The sequence below is a fragment of the Malania oleifera genome, chromosome 12 (genome assembly GCF_029873635.1).
Source record: "Malania oleifera isolate guangnan ecotype guangnan chromosome 12, ASM2987363v1, whole genome shotgun sequence".
In the NCBI taxonomy this organism is placed as follows: Eukaryota; Viridiplantae; Streptophyta; class Magnoliopsida; order Santalales; family Ximeniaceae; genus Malania; species Malania oleifera.
Window position 1 is genome coordinate 77548023 of NC_080428.1, and position 16533 is coordinate 77564555.

At 34.7% G+C, this 16533-nt stretch overlaps 1 protein-coding gene across 1 annotated transcript; it reads left to right on the forward strand.

Annotated features, from left to right (window-relative positions):
- Window positions 1–5693: 5693 nt before the first annotated feature.
- Window positions 5694–14059, forward strand: LOC131144618 (protein NSP-INTERACTING KINASE 3). The gene is made up of 11 exons (XM_058093352.1): window positions 5694–6639; window positions 7198–7330; window positions 7458–7529; window positions 7749–7892; window positions 8047–8118; window positions 8248–8307; window positions 8407–8504; window positions 8581–8727; window positions 9909–10250; window positions 11838–12229; window positions 13536–14059. Exons 1-11 carry the CDS (start codon window positions 6537–6539, stop codon window positions 13854–13856), a joined length of 1884 nt encoding a protein of 627 aa, XP_057949335.1. The 5' UTR covers window positions 5694–6536; the 3' UTR covers window positions 13857–14059.
- Window positions 14060–16533: the final 2474 nt, after the last annotated feature.

Genomic DNA, 16533 nt, shown 5'->3' on the forward strand with positions numbered 1-16533 from the left:
AATACAAGAGTATTGTTGCTCTCTATTTGTGTGAGTATGATTCTCAGAATATTTTGGATCTTGAAAAAACTAGAGGGTCATGCAAATTCACCAATTGCTTGTTAAAATGCATTAGACATTGGTATTTTACCCCCATTCAATAACTACTTTATACTTCTCAAGTGCAAAGCCAACAAAACCAAAGTTACCCAATAACTTTCTTCCATTTCCCATGATCAATTTCTAAACAGAAAATTGGTAGACGTGGCTTTTAGAAACCATACAAAGGCGAACCCACCCCCACTGTTGCATACCCTTTGGTCAAAATTGGTCTACTAGCTAAGTAGATGCAATAATTGAGTGCAAGTGTCTAAGAAAAATAATTGTTTATTCATTTAGCATTTGGGTGTTGTTAACTACATGATTTTGATGTAATATTTTTTAGCCTCATTTGCCCACCTGAACCCAATACTCATGGGGCACTCTTTACAAAGAAGGGCATGCTTCAAGTACATGAACCCAAAAAAAAATAAAAAATATTAAGGTTGATGAAGACATGCAAATTATTGCAAGGCCTAGGAGGCTTGTTAAATCAAAACTTTTAACCAACAAATACAAATAAAAATTTATTGATGAACACCCATTAAATAGTATGCTAATAATGTCAAAAATTGTAGTTTTTAAGTGTTCTATGTAACATAGTAGAATGGTCAAGTATAAAAAATGACAGATAGGCCCAAAGGAAATTTAGCAAAATGGTGATCAAGTACAAAAGGTCAAATACGCCCCACATGGCAAAAGGGCTAAATACAAAAAGGCTAAATAGATGCATATTTGACAAAATAACTTACCAAGTGTCAAAATTAACCATAACAAATAGTAGTGGACAACGTACCACCTTTGTTGCTACGGCAAGATATAGTAACTCTCTAAAATCCAATGAAAAGGAAAATTATATTGGTTAGAATATTCGATACGGTAACCTAGATAAAATAGCTTTCAAGAGTAGGTAATTACAATCACAGTTACAGGAGGTAACAACCTTCTGAATTACGCATGGGCCACCTTAGTCAAAAGACTAGATTGAGATGGTAGCCTTGAAAAATATTGATACTTACGTGTAGAGGTATCCACGTTGCTAAGATAGGAGAAAGCAACATTAGTTAGAAAAAACAAACCCAATGGTCACCTCAGTTCAAAATCCACAGAACACTTTAATTCAAGCATCAGAGACACAATAAGAAGGATGAGAAGGGTCAATGGTCGTCTTGGTCCTGGTATTCAAGGAGAACCTTAATCGAAACATCCAAGGTGCAAGATTGACAAAATAAATAGCGCAAAGATTGCCTAGAAAAAAAAAAAATCTCAATAGTGAGCCTAAATAGATTATGTGAATGTGTGATGCAGCAACAGCAGACACTAGTAGTTGTAGTAGTTATTTGTTTTTTTTTTATAGAAAATTTGTCACGACCTGCTCATTTTTCACTTTTTTTTTTTAATAATATCAACATCATACATCCCAACTCAGTAGGTTATAATCCACCTAGACCCGTGGGTACTAGGGATATATCAGAACATATAGCAGAAGCCCTAGCAGCAGAAAACATACAATAATGTACATCTCAATACCATATATTACAATATACCAGAGTTGCTATAGTCCACAGTATTTCCATATATACATCCCAAAATAAATCTAGGGACATTTCCCACAAAATCTAAGTATCCCTACAAAAGGAAACTTACCCTTTAAAAAGGGCAGATATCCAACACTAAGTCAGTGGGGCTTTTCTCGCTCTTCTATCAGGGGCTCCTGAAAAGTTATAAGATTAAGGGGTGAGACACCTTTCAGTAAGGGAAATAAACTAATACTAGTGTGTGGCAATATGAGTATTCTGTATTCTACATATACCATACATAACATACTCAGTACTGTTTCGTCAAATCTGGAAAAGACATATATATATATCAACACATGGCAGAACATACTACATTTTCATAAGCATATCTCATTTCATATAGTAATAATAACATAAAAACAATCCTGGTAGGTTAGTTGGCTGTTGTCATATATTACCCCCATATGACTAGGTTGTGTGGCCCGAAGGCGGGACTTGACAATGGTTGGCTGACCACTGCCAAGTCAAACAGTAGTCTGTAGGTCCGATGGGTCTGCTAGACCTGGTCCGTACACCAAGGGCGATCACAGCACACTTCTTTAATAACCACATCGACCATCCAATCTCACACCACTCTGTACAGCGGCGTTAACACAAATATCATGATCACGAAGACCATGGACACATAGCAACGGTACCGTGCAAGTGTTAGCCTAGACCAAGCCAACCAGGTTCTGATACCATATACATATACTAAAATCGTGATATATGAATATTTTATATAATTAATTATTAAATCAATCATATCATTTGCATATATACGTATATCATGAAAATCATCGGCCCATACACCGGTATTACACATTTTATCATAACTCAGCTCGTACGCCGGCAAATCATAGCACAACCCGTACGCTAGCAAATCACATCCACATAGCACGACCCATACGTCGGCAAATCACAGTCACATAGTACAGCCCGTACGCCTGCAAATCACATCCACATAGTACGGCCCGTAAACCGGCAAATCATATAAAATCTCAGTCCATATGCCGATTTTTCCATCATAAAAATCCATATCATCCATATTCCCAGAAAACAGTATTTCACCACATTTTTACTCATGCCACACAAATGGATTTTCACATATTCAACATACAATCATTTTCACAGTATTTTACAAATATAAATCATATATATATATATAAATATATTTATTTTTCTTAAAACCAGATGCTATATATACATATACATGCATTTTCTCAAAACGAAATTAGTTCAATTCATCCCCTTACCTGATTCTTGAAAAGCCTCTAATAAAACTGTCCCACACCCGCAAGGTTCTTAACTCAACACCCTGAAAATGAAAACTCTCAGTATTAAAGTTTAGTATTTTCGTATGTACAACATTTTCTCTAACTACTACTAAGTCAAATTCGGCTTAAAAATCTTACCTCAACTTAGAGATTTCCTACGTTCCCAATTCAACACCCCTGGAAATGAAAATTTTCAGTATTAAACTTTAGTATTTCCATGCATACATCATTTCCTATAACTATCGTAAGACCAAATATGACTTAAAAAGCTTTACCTCAACTCAAGGATGATTTCCAACTTCGTTTTCCCAACGATTCGCTTTGGCAAACTCGTAGAGAACTTCATCAGGAGCGTCGTGGTAGCTTCAAATCTTCGATCCGGCGAGAAACGAGCCCAAAATCGAAGAGAGAGAGAGGGAGAAAACCGAAGAGGAGAGAGAGAGAGAGAGGGAGAAACAGAAAAAGAGAGAGAGAGAGAGAGAGAGAGAGAGAGGGAAAACTTAGCTTCTTTAGGAAGTCAAAATCCGGATTTTCATATTTATAGAGCAGGGGATTTCGTCGATGAGGTGACAACAAGTCACCTCGTCGACGAGTCCTTCATTAAATTCGTCGACGAAATTCAGGCTGCCGCAAAACCTCTCTCGGTATTTTCTCGTCGACAAAGCCCTGTGTTCGTCGACAAAGTCTACGGCCTCCTTCTGTTTCCGGTTTCCATTTCCCTTCCTTTTATTATTTAAATCTTATTATTATTTGGGTCATTACAAAATTTAGGAAAGTAGGTACGTAATTGTATATTTTATATTTTATAATCAATAATAGAATGTAATGGCCAGATAAAAACAATTGACAAATAATGTGAATTAAACATATTTTTGAAATTGAATATTTAAACTTTTACTCTATTTTATAGTTAATAATATTATCAAGTAGTTAGGTAAAAAGTTGAGAAATTATGTGAATGAGACTTAATTTTAAAATTTTTGAATAAACATAAAAGTTAGAGATTATATATATTATTTTAATTTGAATTTTTAAACTTTTAACAGTTTAGTACATGTAACATTTTGAGCTTAAAACTAAATCTCTGGCCAAAGTATATAGAAATTTATGAATAATTAAATCAATGTTTCTTATTAATCTTATGTTAAATAAATAAAAATAATATGAATTAATAAATTTTTTATTTTATTTATTTTTCTAAAATTTTGGCCAGGTTTCAATATGGTAATTATTTAAATACTTCCCCCTAACTTTCTAATGTACAGATAAAATAAAATAAAAAGACTAAAATTAGGGGACATATTCAAACCTAATTATACGTTTAAAAGTAAAAATTATATTTTTATCCTACATACTCCTATGTTAGATGTGTACCAGAAATCAAATAGTATTTAACAACAATTTCATAAAAAAAATAAAATGAAAGTGAACTTGAACCATATTAATATATTACAATGAACTATTGCATTATCAATTAATAAAATAATATAGAATTTTACTCCTATGGTTAGCGGCATAAATTTTGGACTTTTATTTGAATTTATTTGGCTTTGGACATAAAAAATTATATAAATTTTATGTAAATTCATATATATATATAGAGTAAATTTTGATGCAACATAGTATAACTAAGATTTAAATTCTTAGCTCTAAGAGACGAAAAATTCAAAAAATTATACTTTATTTTGATTTAAATAAATTCTATAGTGAGTAGCAAATTTCTCACCTAATTATATAAAAAATTTAAATTGATTATTAAAAATTTAAATTTAATTATATTACATATAAATTAATAAATCTTTGTTAATATCTGAACACATAAGCGGGAGCTTTACAATATGAACTTGATAGAAAGGGAGGAAAATTATTGGGAAATGCTAGTAAAGCATGGTCCTTTTATATGAGATTGGAACCCACCAATCATGAAATGTGTTTATTAATTATCAAGCACATTAAAGTGATATGTGAAACACATTATTATCTTTTAATTGATAATTTAAAATCTTACATGAAATAACCATCTCTTATAAAAAGAACATTTGTTTGATCTGAATGTCATTTGAACAAATATTATATATCAACTATTTCACTAAATAAATTAATCGGTCAAACCGTACACAATCAATGTGGAACCATGCCAAGCTCTCTCGGCATCTATGCAGGATCCACTCACATGATATTGCCCTCAAGAGATGACTCGGATACCAAATGTATCTTTGGCCCAATTCTAGTGAAGCATTGTCCATTTTGTTCCATCGGGTTCACATATTTGTCTTATAAAAGACTCCTCATATAGTTGAAGTCCAAACCATTATTACCATTCTTATAAATTCAAGATCTTCTTAATATACCTCCAATGTGAATGTGGGATCGTGACATCATAACGTTATATTTTAGACAAATAATCATATTTTTAGATTTTAAATAATTTTTTAAAAAATTAGTTTAACATGACCATCTTTAATTTAAAATTATTTTCAAAATATAATTAATTGTCTAAATGTGAGATAGTGAGGTGATGTAACATAATATTTGTTTCTCCACCAAAGACATTTTTGATTGGTGAGTGGGTGCTGGTGGGTGAGAGTGGTGGAGCAGCAGATCCGGCCCGGAACAGAGACTTTTTTGTATAAATTTTTGAAAAGCGTCCAAATATCAGGCGCACGTTAGCGGGGTGTGGGGGCCACCCCCTGCAAAAAGCTTCAACAGAAAACGATTATTTTAAAATTTTAAAAACAGGTTTGAGCCAAAAGCCAACAAAGGGGAAGACAAGCCAGGCACGTGATCTGCCGAAGCCTTACCTGCAATTTGCTTTTGCTAGACATCCCCTTGTTCCTTCTGATCAATCCCACACATCCCTTCACTCCAATCACTGTGCAAATAGTTAATTAATTCAATTAAAATGATTAAAATTTAATGAGCATAAAAACCTCTATCTTGTTTCCTTTTGATTTTTGATTTTTATAAAATGTTATCTTCGCAGGGTCTGCATCTGTAAGTGTGTCGACCTGGGCACTTGGCCCTTGCGTGTTTGGTTCTTAGTGGGATACTGATCTTGATTATTTTTTTTTTCCCCGGTGGGAGAAGATATGGTGAAATCGATGAATATGAACAGGGCAGAGCCAAAATCCAACAACATACCCACTTGGAATTCGAGGGGGTCACCTAAAATGCATAGAAACCAAACCCCAGCATTCACAGATCTCTAGGATCTCAGAATTTCAGGCTTGGTTGCGTGCTTGTTTCTCGAGAAAATTATCTTCCTTTTCTCGTTTGTCCCAGTCTGAACGGTGCCCATTCGGCCCCATTTGATTCTCTCCAGCTGGGAATTTTGGAAGGGAGTGGTTTCAACATGTGGGTCATCGGTTTGGTGAAGTTATTTTCACTTTTCTGAAGTGAAAACCGAAAAGGGTTGCTACTGGTTGAAGTTACGGAAGTTTCGCTTTGTAGTGTTTGAAATTTATGAGCCTTTTTCTTCTTTTGGTTGAAGTTTTTTTTTTGGGTGGGGCGGTATTGAGATAATTTCATTCGAGGCAGGGTTGTGGTCTTGTTGGATATGGTGATTTTGATAAGCGGGTACTGGCTGGCGAATGACTGTGAGTTGGTGAACTGAAAATAGAGTATGGGAAGGCCTGGTTTCATGTTGTGGATATTAGGATTGCTGATTTTGATATTGATGGAGAGTTCTTCTGCAACTCTTTCTCCTTCCGGTATAAACTATGAAGGTTAGTTTCTTTTGGGTAATTTATAAATTATTTTTATTTTTTTCTCCATTGCAATGATAAATTTGTTTGCCAAGGGCTGAAATGAGTTGAGTCGGCAGATCATTCAAGTTTATTTGTGAAAAAAATTATCAAGATTGCAGTGTATTCTTTCTCATTTTATAGGTAACTTTTTTATTTTTGTTTTGCTTTTGCTTCCTTTTTTTTTTTTTTTTAACTTTTTTTTTTTTTCTGCGGGTGGGGGATGAAGCCATGAAAAAGAAAATGTCCTTTTCTCTTCTGCTGAACGCTTTGATGGCCTGCAACAATATCTGAACTCCCAAAATTTGAGAATTATTTATAGTTTTTAATTTTATATCTCACTTACTGTTACTGATCCCTGTGGCTTCCAGAAGCTTTGTTTTCCTTGGTTTTTATTTTTTCCTCGAGTTCATTTGCTTCTCCTTTTTCTGGAAAGGCTCGTTTAAATTTTCTGCATATGCTTACTTAATAAAGAGAGAAATATGTTCATCTGGAAATTGTGATGGCGACCCTTTCTGCTGCTTAAAAAAATTGATGCAGTTGTAGCTTTGATGGCGATTAAAAATGATCTTGATGATCCATATAATGTTCTGGAGAACTGGGATAGTAATTCCGTAGATCCTTGCAGCTGGAGGATGGTTACTTGCACCGTGGATGGCTATGTGTCTGCCCTGTAAGTTGATTTAGGATATACCTTTTCTTCTTCTTCTTCTTCTCCAAAGAAACTGCTGCGAAAATAATGGTTTAGTCAAGTTCTAGTTGGAACTCATTCTCACTGAAGAATCCTTTTTTCTGACCAGTGGACTGCCTAGTCAGAGCTTGTCTGGTACATTATCTCCGAAAATAGGAGACCTCAGTCACCTGCAATCTGTGTAAGTTCTTCCTCACCACCCCCCCCCCCCTTTTTTTTTATTTCTTTATCCTTTTCTTGTTTTGTAAGAAAATAGATTAAATTCATGTTTTACTTGTGTAAATTTTACAAAAACGTCTTTTTAAGTTTACTTGGGATGCTTGGGAACTCTGACTATCCTCGTTGTGAATGCTAGAACAATCTAATTGAATGACAATGAACGATCTGTTCATTTGTGTAGGTTGCTGCAGAATAATGCCATTTCTGGTCCTATTCCTGCTGAAACTGGGAAGTTAGAGAAGCTTCAGACACTTGATCTATCCAACAATAAGTTCAATGGTGGCATTCCCAGTTCTTTGGGGGACCTCAAGAACCTGAATTATTTGTAAATTTTAGAAACTTTATACTGCCAAAATATGTTGCTAGCCATAGCATGCATCTAGTATTTGTGTAAATAAATAATTAAATTTGATCAAAGCTAGTTCTGTTTTTGATTTTAATTGGTGCTCCCATTTCTGTTATTTCTTTGAGCAAGTCAGGCGACTAAGCAACAACAGTCTTTCTGGGCCATGTCCTGATTCTCTGTCCAAGGTTGAAGGTCTCAGTCTCGTGTATGCCTTTGCACCCTTCCAATTTATTGCTCTATTTTTTAAATTAGATAGAGATAATAGTAAACATGGATACTTTTGTCTTCTTACACACTGTATCTATTCACCACTTTATGCTAATTTTGCTTGCAGTGACCTTTCTTTTAACAATCTGAGTGGTTCTGTGCCAAAAATATCAGCAAGAACTTTCAAGTGAGCCATTCTTTCCCTTTTCTTGTGATGCCTAATTCCCTTTTATAATTTTTTTGTTGCAATTATAACTTCCCATTTTATTCTTCTTTTCACATTCAGAATTATGGGTAATCCTTTAATCTGTGGATCAAATGCCAAGAACAACTGCTCAGCCATCTCTCTGGACCCACTTTCATTCCCACCAGATGCCCTGAGAGGTATCAATCATATTTTTTTCATTTTTTTTGGCTGGCTTTCCTCTGCCTTCCAGTGCTGAAATTTTTGATTTCTCAGGTCAATCAGAAACTGGAACAAAAAGTCACCGTGTGGCTATCGCTTTCGGTGCAAGCTTTGGAGCTGCATTTATTCTTGTAATTGTTATTGGGTTTTTTATTTGGAGGCGATATGGACCCAAGCAGCAGGTTTTCTTTGATGTTAATGGTTAGTCTCTTTTCTTTTTTTGCCCGTCCTAGGAATGTCTCTTTTCAGTGCTTCTTTATTAGTGAATATTGTTGACTTTATGTTTACATGCTTGCATTATTCAAGTTATTATGATGCAAACAATGACAAGATGCATCGTATCCTATGCCCACACTCTTAATTCATGTATCATGAATTGCACAATTTTGAGGACCATTTATGGATTGAGGGTGTGCTGTGATATTGAACTTCATTTCGAGGAGTGCATGTACACGTTATTTTGTTGAAAAACTTCTTGAAATTTTGAAACTTCAAGTAAATACAATCAATACGGTAGAAAATTTTCAAACTGAATACCTGGGAAACTTTGCTGAGGTTTTTTGGTATTTATCTTCTGGCTTACCCTGGTTCCCCATGTTTGGAACCAATTTTGAACTTAACCATGACCACGACAATTCAACAAGCCAGTAAGCAGAGTTACAAGAAAAATAAAATGTTTTTTAAAAAAAAGAAGGGAAAAATTTGAAGAGTTCAATGTGTCCTGAAGACAAATGGGGTATTTCTTCCCATGTGGAAAAATGTAAATGCAAGCTTACTAAGATGAGATGAGAAAGCTATATTGTTGGCATTGCAGGGAAACTTTAGGGTCCTTGTGCCCTGCTTATTTCATTCTCAGTGTGATTGAGATAAAGGGAAAATAATCAAAATTGCATAGAAATAACTTCCATTCCTTGGCATGTTTAAAGTTGAGGGTGGAGATAACACTAAATTTGTGATCTTGATAATTGAAAGTGAAATAATTACAAAAAGGAAGTAAGTGAAAGAAAAAAAGGGAGGAAATTTCTGTGACCAAGCTCTTTTCCTTGTTTTGCAAGAGAGAATAACTTTTGTTTACACAATCACACAAGCACATGCACGGGCTGCTTGTGGGAATCCAATGGTGATCTGCTTTCAAAATATTTTTGCCATATGATTGTTAAAACGTGGTCTTTTTGAGATCCATGCATATCCAACTAAAATCATAATTGTGACCATCACCTAGTTGGTACTCTTGGACTGGATGTTTTATTATGCAACTTCAAACAATGTTGTGTTGAAGCTTTTAAAATTGTTTTAGAACTCCTGTCATTCATATAATGATGAAATTCCTTCGCTACTGCATAATTATTCCTGCATTCTCAGTCTTAAAATGTTGCTGGCAGATCAATATGACCCTGAGGTGTGCTTGGGTCACTTGAAAAGATATACTTTTAAGGAGCTCCGGGCTGCAACTGACCATTTCAACTCAAAAAATATTTTGGGGAGGGGTGGATTTGGAATTGTATATAAGGGATGCTTGAATGATAGTACTCTCGTAGCAGTCAAACGGTTGAAGGACTATAATGCAGTTGGTGGTGAAATCCAATTTCAGACAGAAGTTGAGATGATAAGTTTGGCCGTCCATCGGAATCTTCTTAGGCTATGTGGATTCTGCACAACTGAGAGTGAACGTCTCCTTGTTTACCCCTTTATGCCAAATGGGAGTGTAGCATCTCGATTAAGGGGTTAGTTAACTTTATTTTTGGTACCTTTGTTGACTTAACTATTTTTGCCCTAGTTTGTCTTGAGTAATTTGGCCTGCTTATTATGTGCATTTTTTGTTGCAACATAATGTAAATTAAACCTCTGATGCCCAGTGGGTAGATTTTTCAAGTTAAAAAATGTGGGTTAACTGTCGGTTCAGAATATATGTGTTTCAACCTGCAAAATGCGGTGTATTAGATTCCTAGAAAACTCTGCAGCATGGCTTCATGAAGTTTCTTCCAAAAAAATAGCTGATCCAAATTACTTGTAGGAATGATTGCAAGAATATATGTATCAAAGGTAATGGAAATGCAATTGATGCTAGAAAAATAGGGTTTATTTGCAAGGGAAAGAATTTGGGAAGTTTAAGTGAACCTCCCATTGCCCTGATGGGTAGAAAATAGCAAAAGATCTTTTTCTTTTAGGAAACAAAATAAGTTTCTAGGTGTGGATAATTTGACTGGAAAATTCAAATATAATATGGCCCTGAATAGTTGATCCATAATTATTGACTCGAGGGGTGTCATAAATTTGCCTTAAAATTTCAAACAATTAGATAAAACGACTGCTGCAACACCCCTCTGTTACCTCCAATAGCTAGCTCTACCACCAGCACAGCTCTGCTGTTGTCTTGTTGGAACTAGATAAATTGTGCTGCCAAGCTGAATGATAATGTTACCTTTAGCATAAAGTATTGATTCCACAATTTCAGACTCCAGAGCAGTCAAATATGCTTTGATATTCAAATGCCTACTGGGTACCCCACTGTCACTGCTGCCACTGCAATTGCTGAACTGAGACTGCTAATGCCAACGGCTGTATCACTGCCAATGCACCATCACAACCACTACCATCACTGTTCCAAGGAGCAGTTTCTGCAGTCACAGCTAGAGCGGCCATCACCTCCATTAAGGCCATTCCACAGCATCTATATTTCCAAACAACAGTGTCATGCACTACCTCCAGTGAATCTTTACCATTGTCCCATTTTCATCCTCATTCACCGTGATGATGCAAGCCTTTGCTACTAATTCTTCAATCTTGTCATCATTAGCCCATTCTGCAGACCAAACCCACATCCAGGACCATGGTTACCTGTATGATCATGTGAAATTCAACATAAACAGAGAATATTTCAAATTGATGCCATTTTGTTCAGCAGTAGTTTCAATTCATCTATATACAAGGATGCACCAATTCCATAGCCATGCATTTTAGCACAGCTTCGTGACCATGCCATTGTAAAGATTAATTATAGAACTTTGAGTATTTGCATTTTTTTTTCAAACTTCCAAACACATCCCCAACATATTTTCACTCAGAAAAATTGGTTATGTTCCTTTCCAAAGAACTTGGCCTTTCCACTATTGATTCACGACTCATTCATCTTTGCACTTGTTTCAAGCCCAAGTTTAATTGGCTGTTAATGTTTTTAACTGTAATTTTATCTGATATTCCAATACTATTTTGCACTATATTTTTGGGTGATAAAGCTGGACAGGATCTGGCATCTGCCTCAAAAATCAGATTAATCTAAGTTATCTAACCACATGTTGATTTTATACCAGATCATATTCATGGTAAGCCAGCATTAGATTGGTCACGACGAAAGAGGATAGCTTTAGGTACAGCTAGGGGATTAGTTTATTTACATGAGCAGTGTGATCCAAAAATTATACACCGTGATGTCAAAGCAGCCAACATACTGCTGGATGAAGACTTTGAAGCAGTTGTTGGAGATTTTGGATTGGCAAAGCTCTTGGATCACCGAGATTCTCATGTGACCACTGCTGTGCGTGGAACTGTTGGCCACATTGCTCCTGAGTACTTGTCAACAGGTCAGTCATCAGAGAAAACAGATGTGTTTGGGTTTGGAATTTTGCTCCTTGAGCTAATCACAGGCCAGAAGGCTTTGGATTTTGGTCGAGCAGCAAACCAGAAAGGTGTAATGCTTGATTGGGTAATCTCTCTCTCTCTCCCTCTCTCTCTCTGCGTGTGTGTGTGCACGTGCACATGCTTGTGCATGCGCACATGCATGGGTGCATGCATTTTTCCATTTTTACTTTTTATGCATCAAGAAAGATGATGTGAATAAGTGTTCAGGCTTGGAATACAAATTTGGCCCCCAGTCTAATTGCTTAGCTCAAGGTTTGGGGTTAAGTGGTTCTTCAATTTGACAATTGAGCTGGTTCTACATCATAGGCGTCATAGAAAGAGCTGCTTTATAATTAAAAAATTACAGGTAAGCAGTGTCTTTAGGTCAGTGTCAATAGACTGCAGTTGCTTAGAGTGACGTTGTCATGGCCCTAATGGGAAAACACTACTTAAGAAGGGATACCCATGGGCCTGATAAAAGTAGCAGGAGGTGGTGTTGTCAGGCTAATGCAAATTCTATTGCAGCTTAGAGTGAATTAGTCAAGGGCAATTGTTGCTGAAGACAGTGATCTGTTATGGACTTAAGGTCCTGTATCTATAAATGAAAGGAACAAACAAGAGTAAATGAATCTAATGGGTCATTCCAACCATCACTACTTGGTTTTAAGTTGGATTCCTAGTGGAATCATAACATTTGACAATAGAGTGAAGTTGTCATGACCCTAATAGGAAAAGATGACTTAATAAGGGATACCCGTAGGCCTGATAAAATTAGCAGGAGGTGGGTGTTGTTGGGTTAATGAATATTCTATTGCAGCTTAGAGTAAAGTAGTCAAGGGCAATTGTTGCAGAAGACAGTGGTCTGTTCTGGACTTAAGGTCCCGCATCTATAAACCAAAGAAAAAATATATATCAAATGAATCTAATAGGTCACTCCAACCATCACCAATTGGTTTTTAGTTGGAGGCTTAGTGGATTCATAACATTTGATATTAATGGTATTGTTGCTAGGACCTCCTAGGTTCAGTCGTCAACAAGAGTATTTTTGCTAAGCATTTTGATCGTGGGCCAACAATTTTGATGAAGCCTGAACATAAAGAAAATGATAAAATATGTTTGGATTATCAACTGTTCTATTTAAAATATGGGGATCTTGCCAATCATGCATTACTTCTTATATTCTACCTACTTTAGTGCATGGCTTTTCAGACCTTTTTATTTCCTTTTCCCCCTTCCCCCTACTGGCCTTCCCTTGCAACATTTTCAGCAAAAAATTTCAACCAAAATCACCTATGAAATTGAAATACGTCCAGAGGACTATCCCAAGTTTTTTGCTTCCCTCTTTCCCCCTCGATTTAGCCCTCCCTTATTATAGATTAACTTTTATGCAGGTAAAGAAGCTTCATCAAGATGGAAAGCTGAACCTTATGGTAGATAAGGATTTGAAGGGCATTTTTGACAGAGTCGAGTTAGAAGAAATGGTTCAGGTTGCCCTTTTGTGTACTCAATTTAATCCTTCTTACAGACCAAAAATGTCCGAAGTACTAAGGATGTTGGAAGGTGATGGGTTAGCTGAGAAATGGGAGGCCTCACAGAAGGTCGAGACACCAAGATTCCGATCATGTGAAAATTCCACAACACATAGATACTCAGATTTCATAGAAGAATCCTCACTCGTCATCGAGGCGATGGAGCTTTCTGGCCCAAGGTGACAACAATTTCTTCCTTTTTTTTTTTTTTTTTCTTTTTTGATCCCCCTCTACACGTTCCCTTTTTAAGTGAGAGAGATGTGATTCATGTCGATAGCTAGCTGTCAAATGCATGTATTCACCTGTAAAAATGGAAAGGAAAGTTATCTATAAGCGTCTGGTTGTTCCTTGGAAAGTTGATTGGGTTGATCCAGCTTCTGTCAAAATTTTGCAGCTGTATTATAATTTTTTAGGCAGTTGTTCTCTTTATGATTTTGGTAGCTTTTGTTCACATTTTGATGATTTGGTAAGGGAGATGACTTTGGGCTCATTAGGGTTTTGGACCTGCAGCTTCTTGTTGCCACTTCTTGGGGGTCCTGAAGTCTTGTTCAGGCTTTTTATTGAACCTTGGTGGATTTAAATGTATATTTGGTATGAAGGAATGAGATGGAATAAGGAAGAATGGAATTGAATTTACCAATTACATCATTTGAATTTACCAATTTCATCAAATTCTTGGTTCAAAATTTCATTCCATTTCTTTCATATTCCATTCCATTCCATTCCGTTCCACAAACCAAACAAATGTTATCTCCATTGTGTGTTTCTTCAACAGTTTGACATGCTGTAAGAAAAAGCTTGAACCCCAGCTTGGGCTTTAGACTCTAACCAAGCTTTTTAAAACGTGAGCTGGTTCTGCTCCCTGTACTGTTGAGCAGTGCCTGGATTTTGCCCCATTTTTCGGTTAATGGAAAGATTTGAAACCTGAATCGCCCTTGTAAACTGAGCCTGGCAATGTATCAGATATTGTTCTGACTCTGATCAAATAATTTTCTCATGGGATGAAATTTTTATCCATTAATTCTATTGGAGATTGAATATATTAGGGATGATTTGGAATCACTTACAGAAAAGTATTTTTTCTAAAAACAAAAATAGATATATTTATAAAAAAAAAAAGTACTTATGCAAAAGTAGTATATATGGGATTATTTATTTTAAATAGTTTTTTATAATCACTTTTTTGAGAAAAAAAAATATTTTCAGAAGATATTTATTTAAAAAAAAAAATAGTTTATATATGCATCATATATAAATTGCAATGGATTAAGCTGAGTTTTACAAGGTCATATTAAATTTAAAAATACCTGTTCATTAAATTTCTACAGCTAAACCAAGGCCAAATCAAACTTAAAAATACTTGGTCAAACTTGTTCACTAAAAAATTAGTTGAATTTGAGATAGTTTAAGTTGAAGTTTATCATACTGAATCTTATTGATTAAATTCTTAATAAAATTAGAGATCAAGTCAAGAGCTGGATGGTTGAAGTACTAATTAAGCTTTGATAATTTCTATCATACAATTGATGGTACTTTTTTTTAGGGTGAATAAATCATAATTCTAACATCTTAACAATTGATACTCAATGTAAAAGGTTAGTATTAGACTTGTCAGATTGTAAACTTAGGAAATAGGGCAAGAGTGATTTGAAAGTTGAAATCAGAAAAACAAAAGGAAGGAAAACTACCGGGGAAAGCGACTTTTTCTAGCTATTTTGGTAATGGTACGAATAATAGTGCAGAATTAAAAACAATTTTGAAAGGAATTCGTTTATGTAAACGACTTCATTAATTTAATGTGATTATTAAAAGTGACTCGCGAATTGTTGTTGATTGGCTATGGAAAGGTAGATGTGCCTTATGATATCTTTGAGATTTTTGGGAGGATCTCGTGGGGAAGCTTGAAGGAGTGACTACTGAATTCCTTTGCCATAAGTGAGAGTTATAAATAAATTTGAGGTTTTCGTGAAAAAAAGAAGAAGAAGTAATAGGTCTCTTAAAATGAAGTTGTAATAGAGCGGAATTTAAATTCTTTTAAGAATATTATTAATTTTTTGTTATAAAAGTTAATATTAATATTTCCTTTTATTCTTGTAGAAAATCATATTTATTTTTAATTTTTAGAATATTATCTCAAATGGTTAAAGTAGTGAGTAATAGTGTTCAAATTCCTTTACTAGCTACTAAAAAATATAAAAATTAATAAAAGTTTTGCAACAAAAAGTTAAAAGTACATTTTTCATACTAAACTATAAAAGTGTGTTGAGCTTAATGTTGTGGTAATTGGAATGTTATTTTAGAGAAAAGACACTAATTTCTTTCAAAGTTTGACAAAAAAATAAAATGTCTCCTTCCCTAAGGTTTGTCAAAAAAATACAAACCTCCCCTAATATATATTTTTTTTTATAAAGTACAAAGAAAAGTTTGTATCTTTTTAATCAATTTTAGAAAGTTCTTGAAATTCTTAAAATATCATGGGACGTCATTATCTTTTTGCTGAATTTCAAGAAATGTTAATATCTTTTACCTTATTATTTTAATGAGCAGTACATTAAATTATTTAATTGCTTAGATTTAAACAAATTAAACGAGAATTTATGAGGTTAATAAGTTTAGCAAGTATTTTACCAAACTAATTATATGAACAATTCAAATTTCAAAACAAGCATGAATGAAAAATAAGCTATGTTCACTTGTGACTTGCATGTGATACACAATTCAAGGAGCATAAAAATAGTCTCCTTTATCAATATTTTAAAAAGTGAAAAAAATTAAAATAAAAATATATTATACATGTTAAAGGGACCATATTTTTTCTTTTATCTTTGATAAAAATCCATTAAAATTAATAATAAAATAA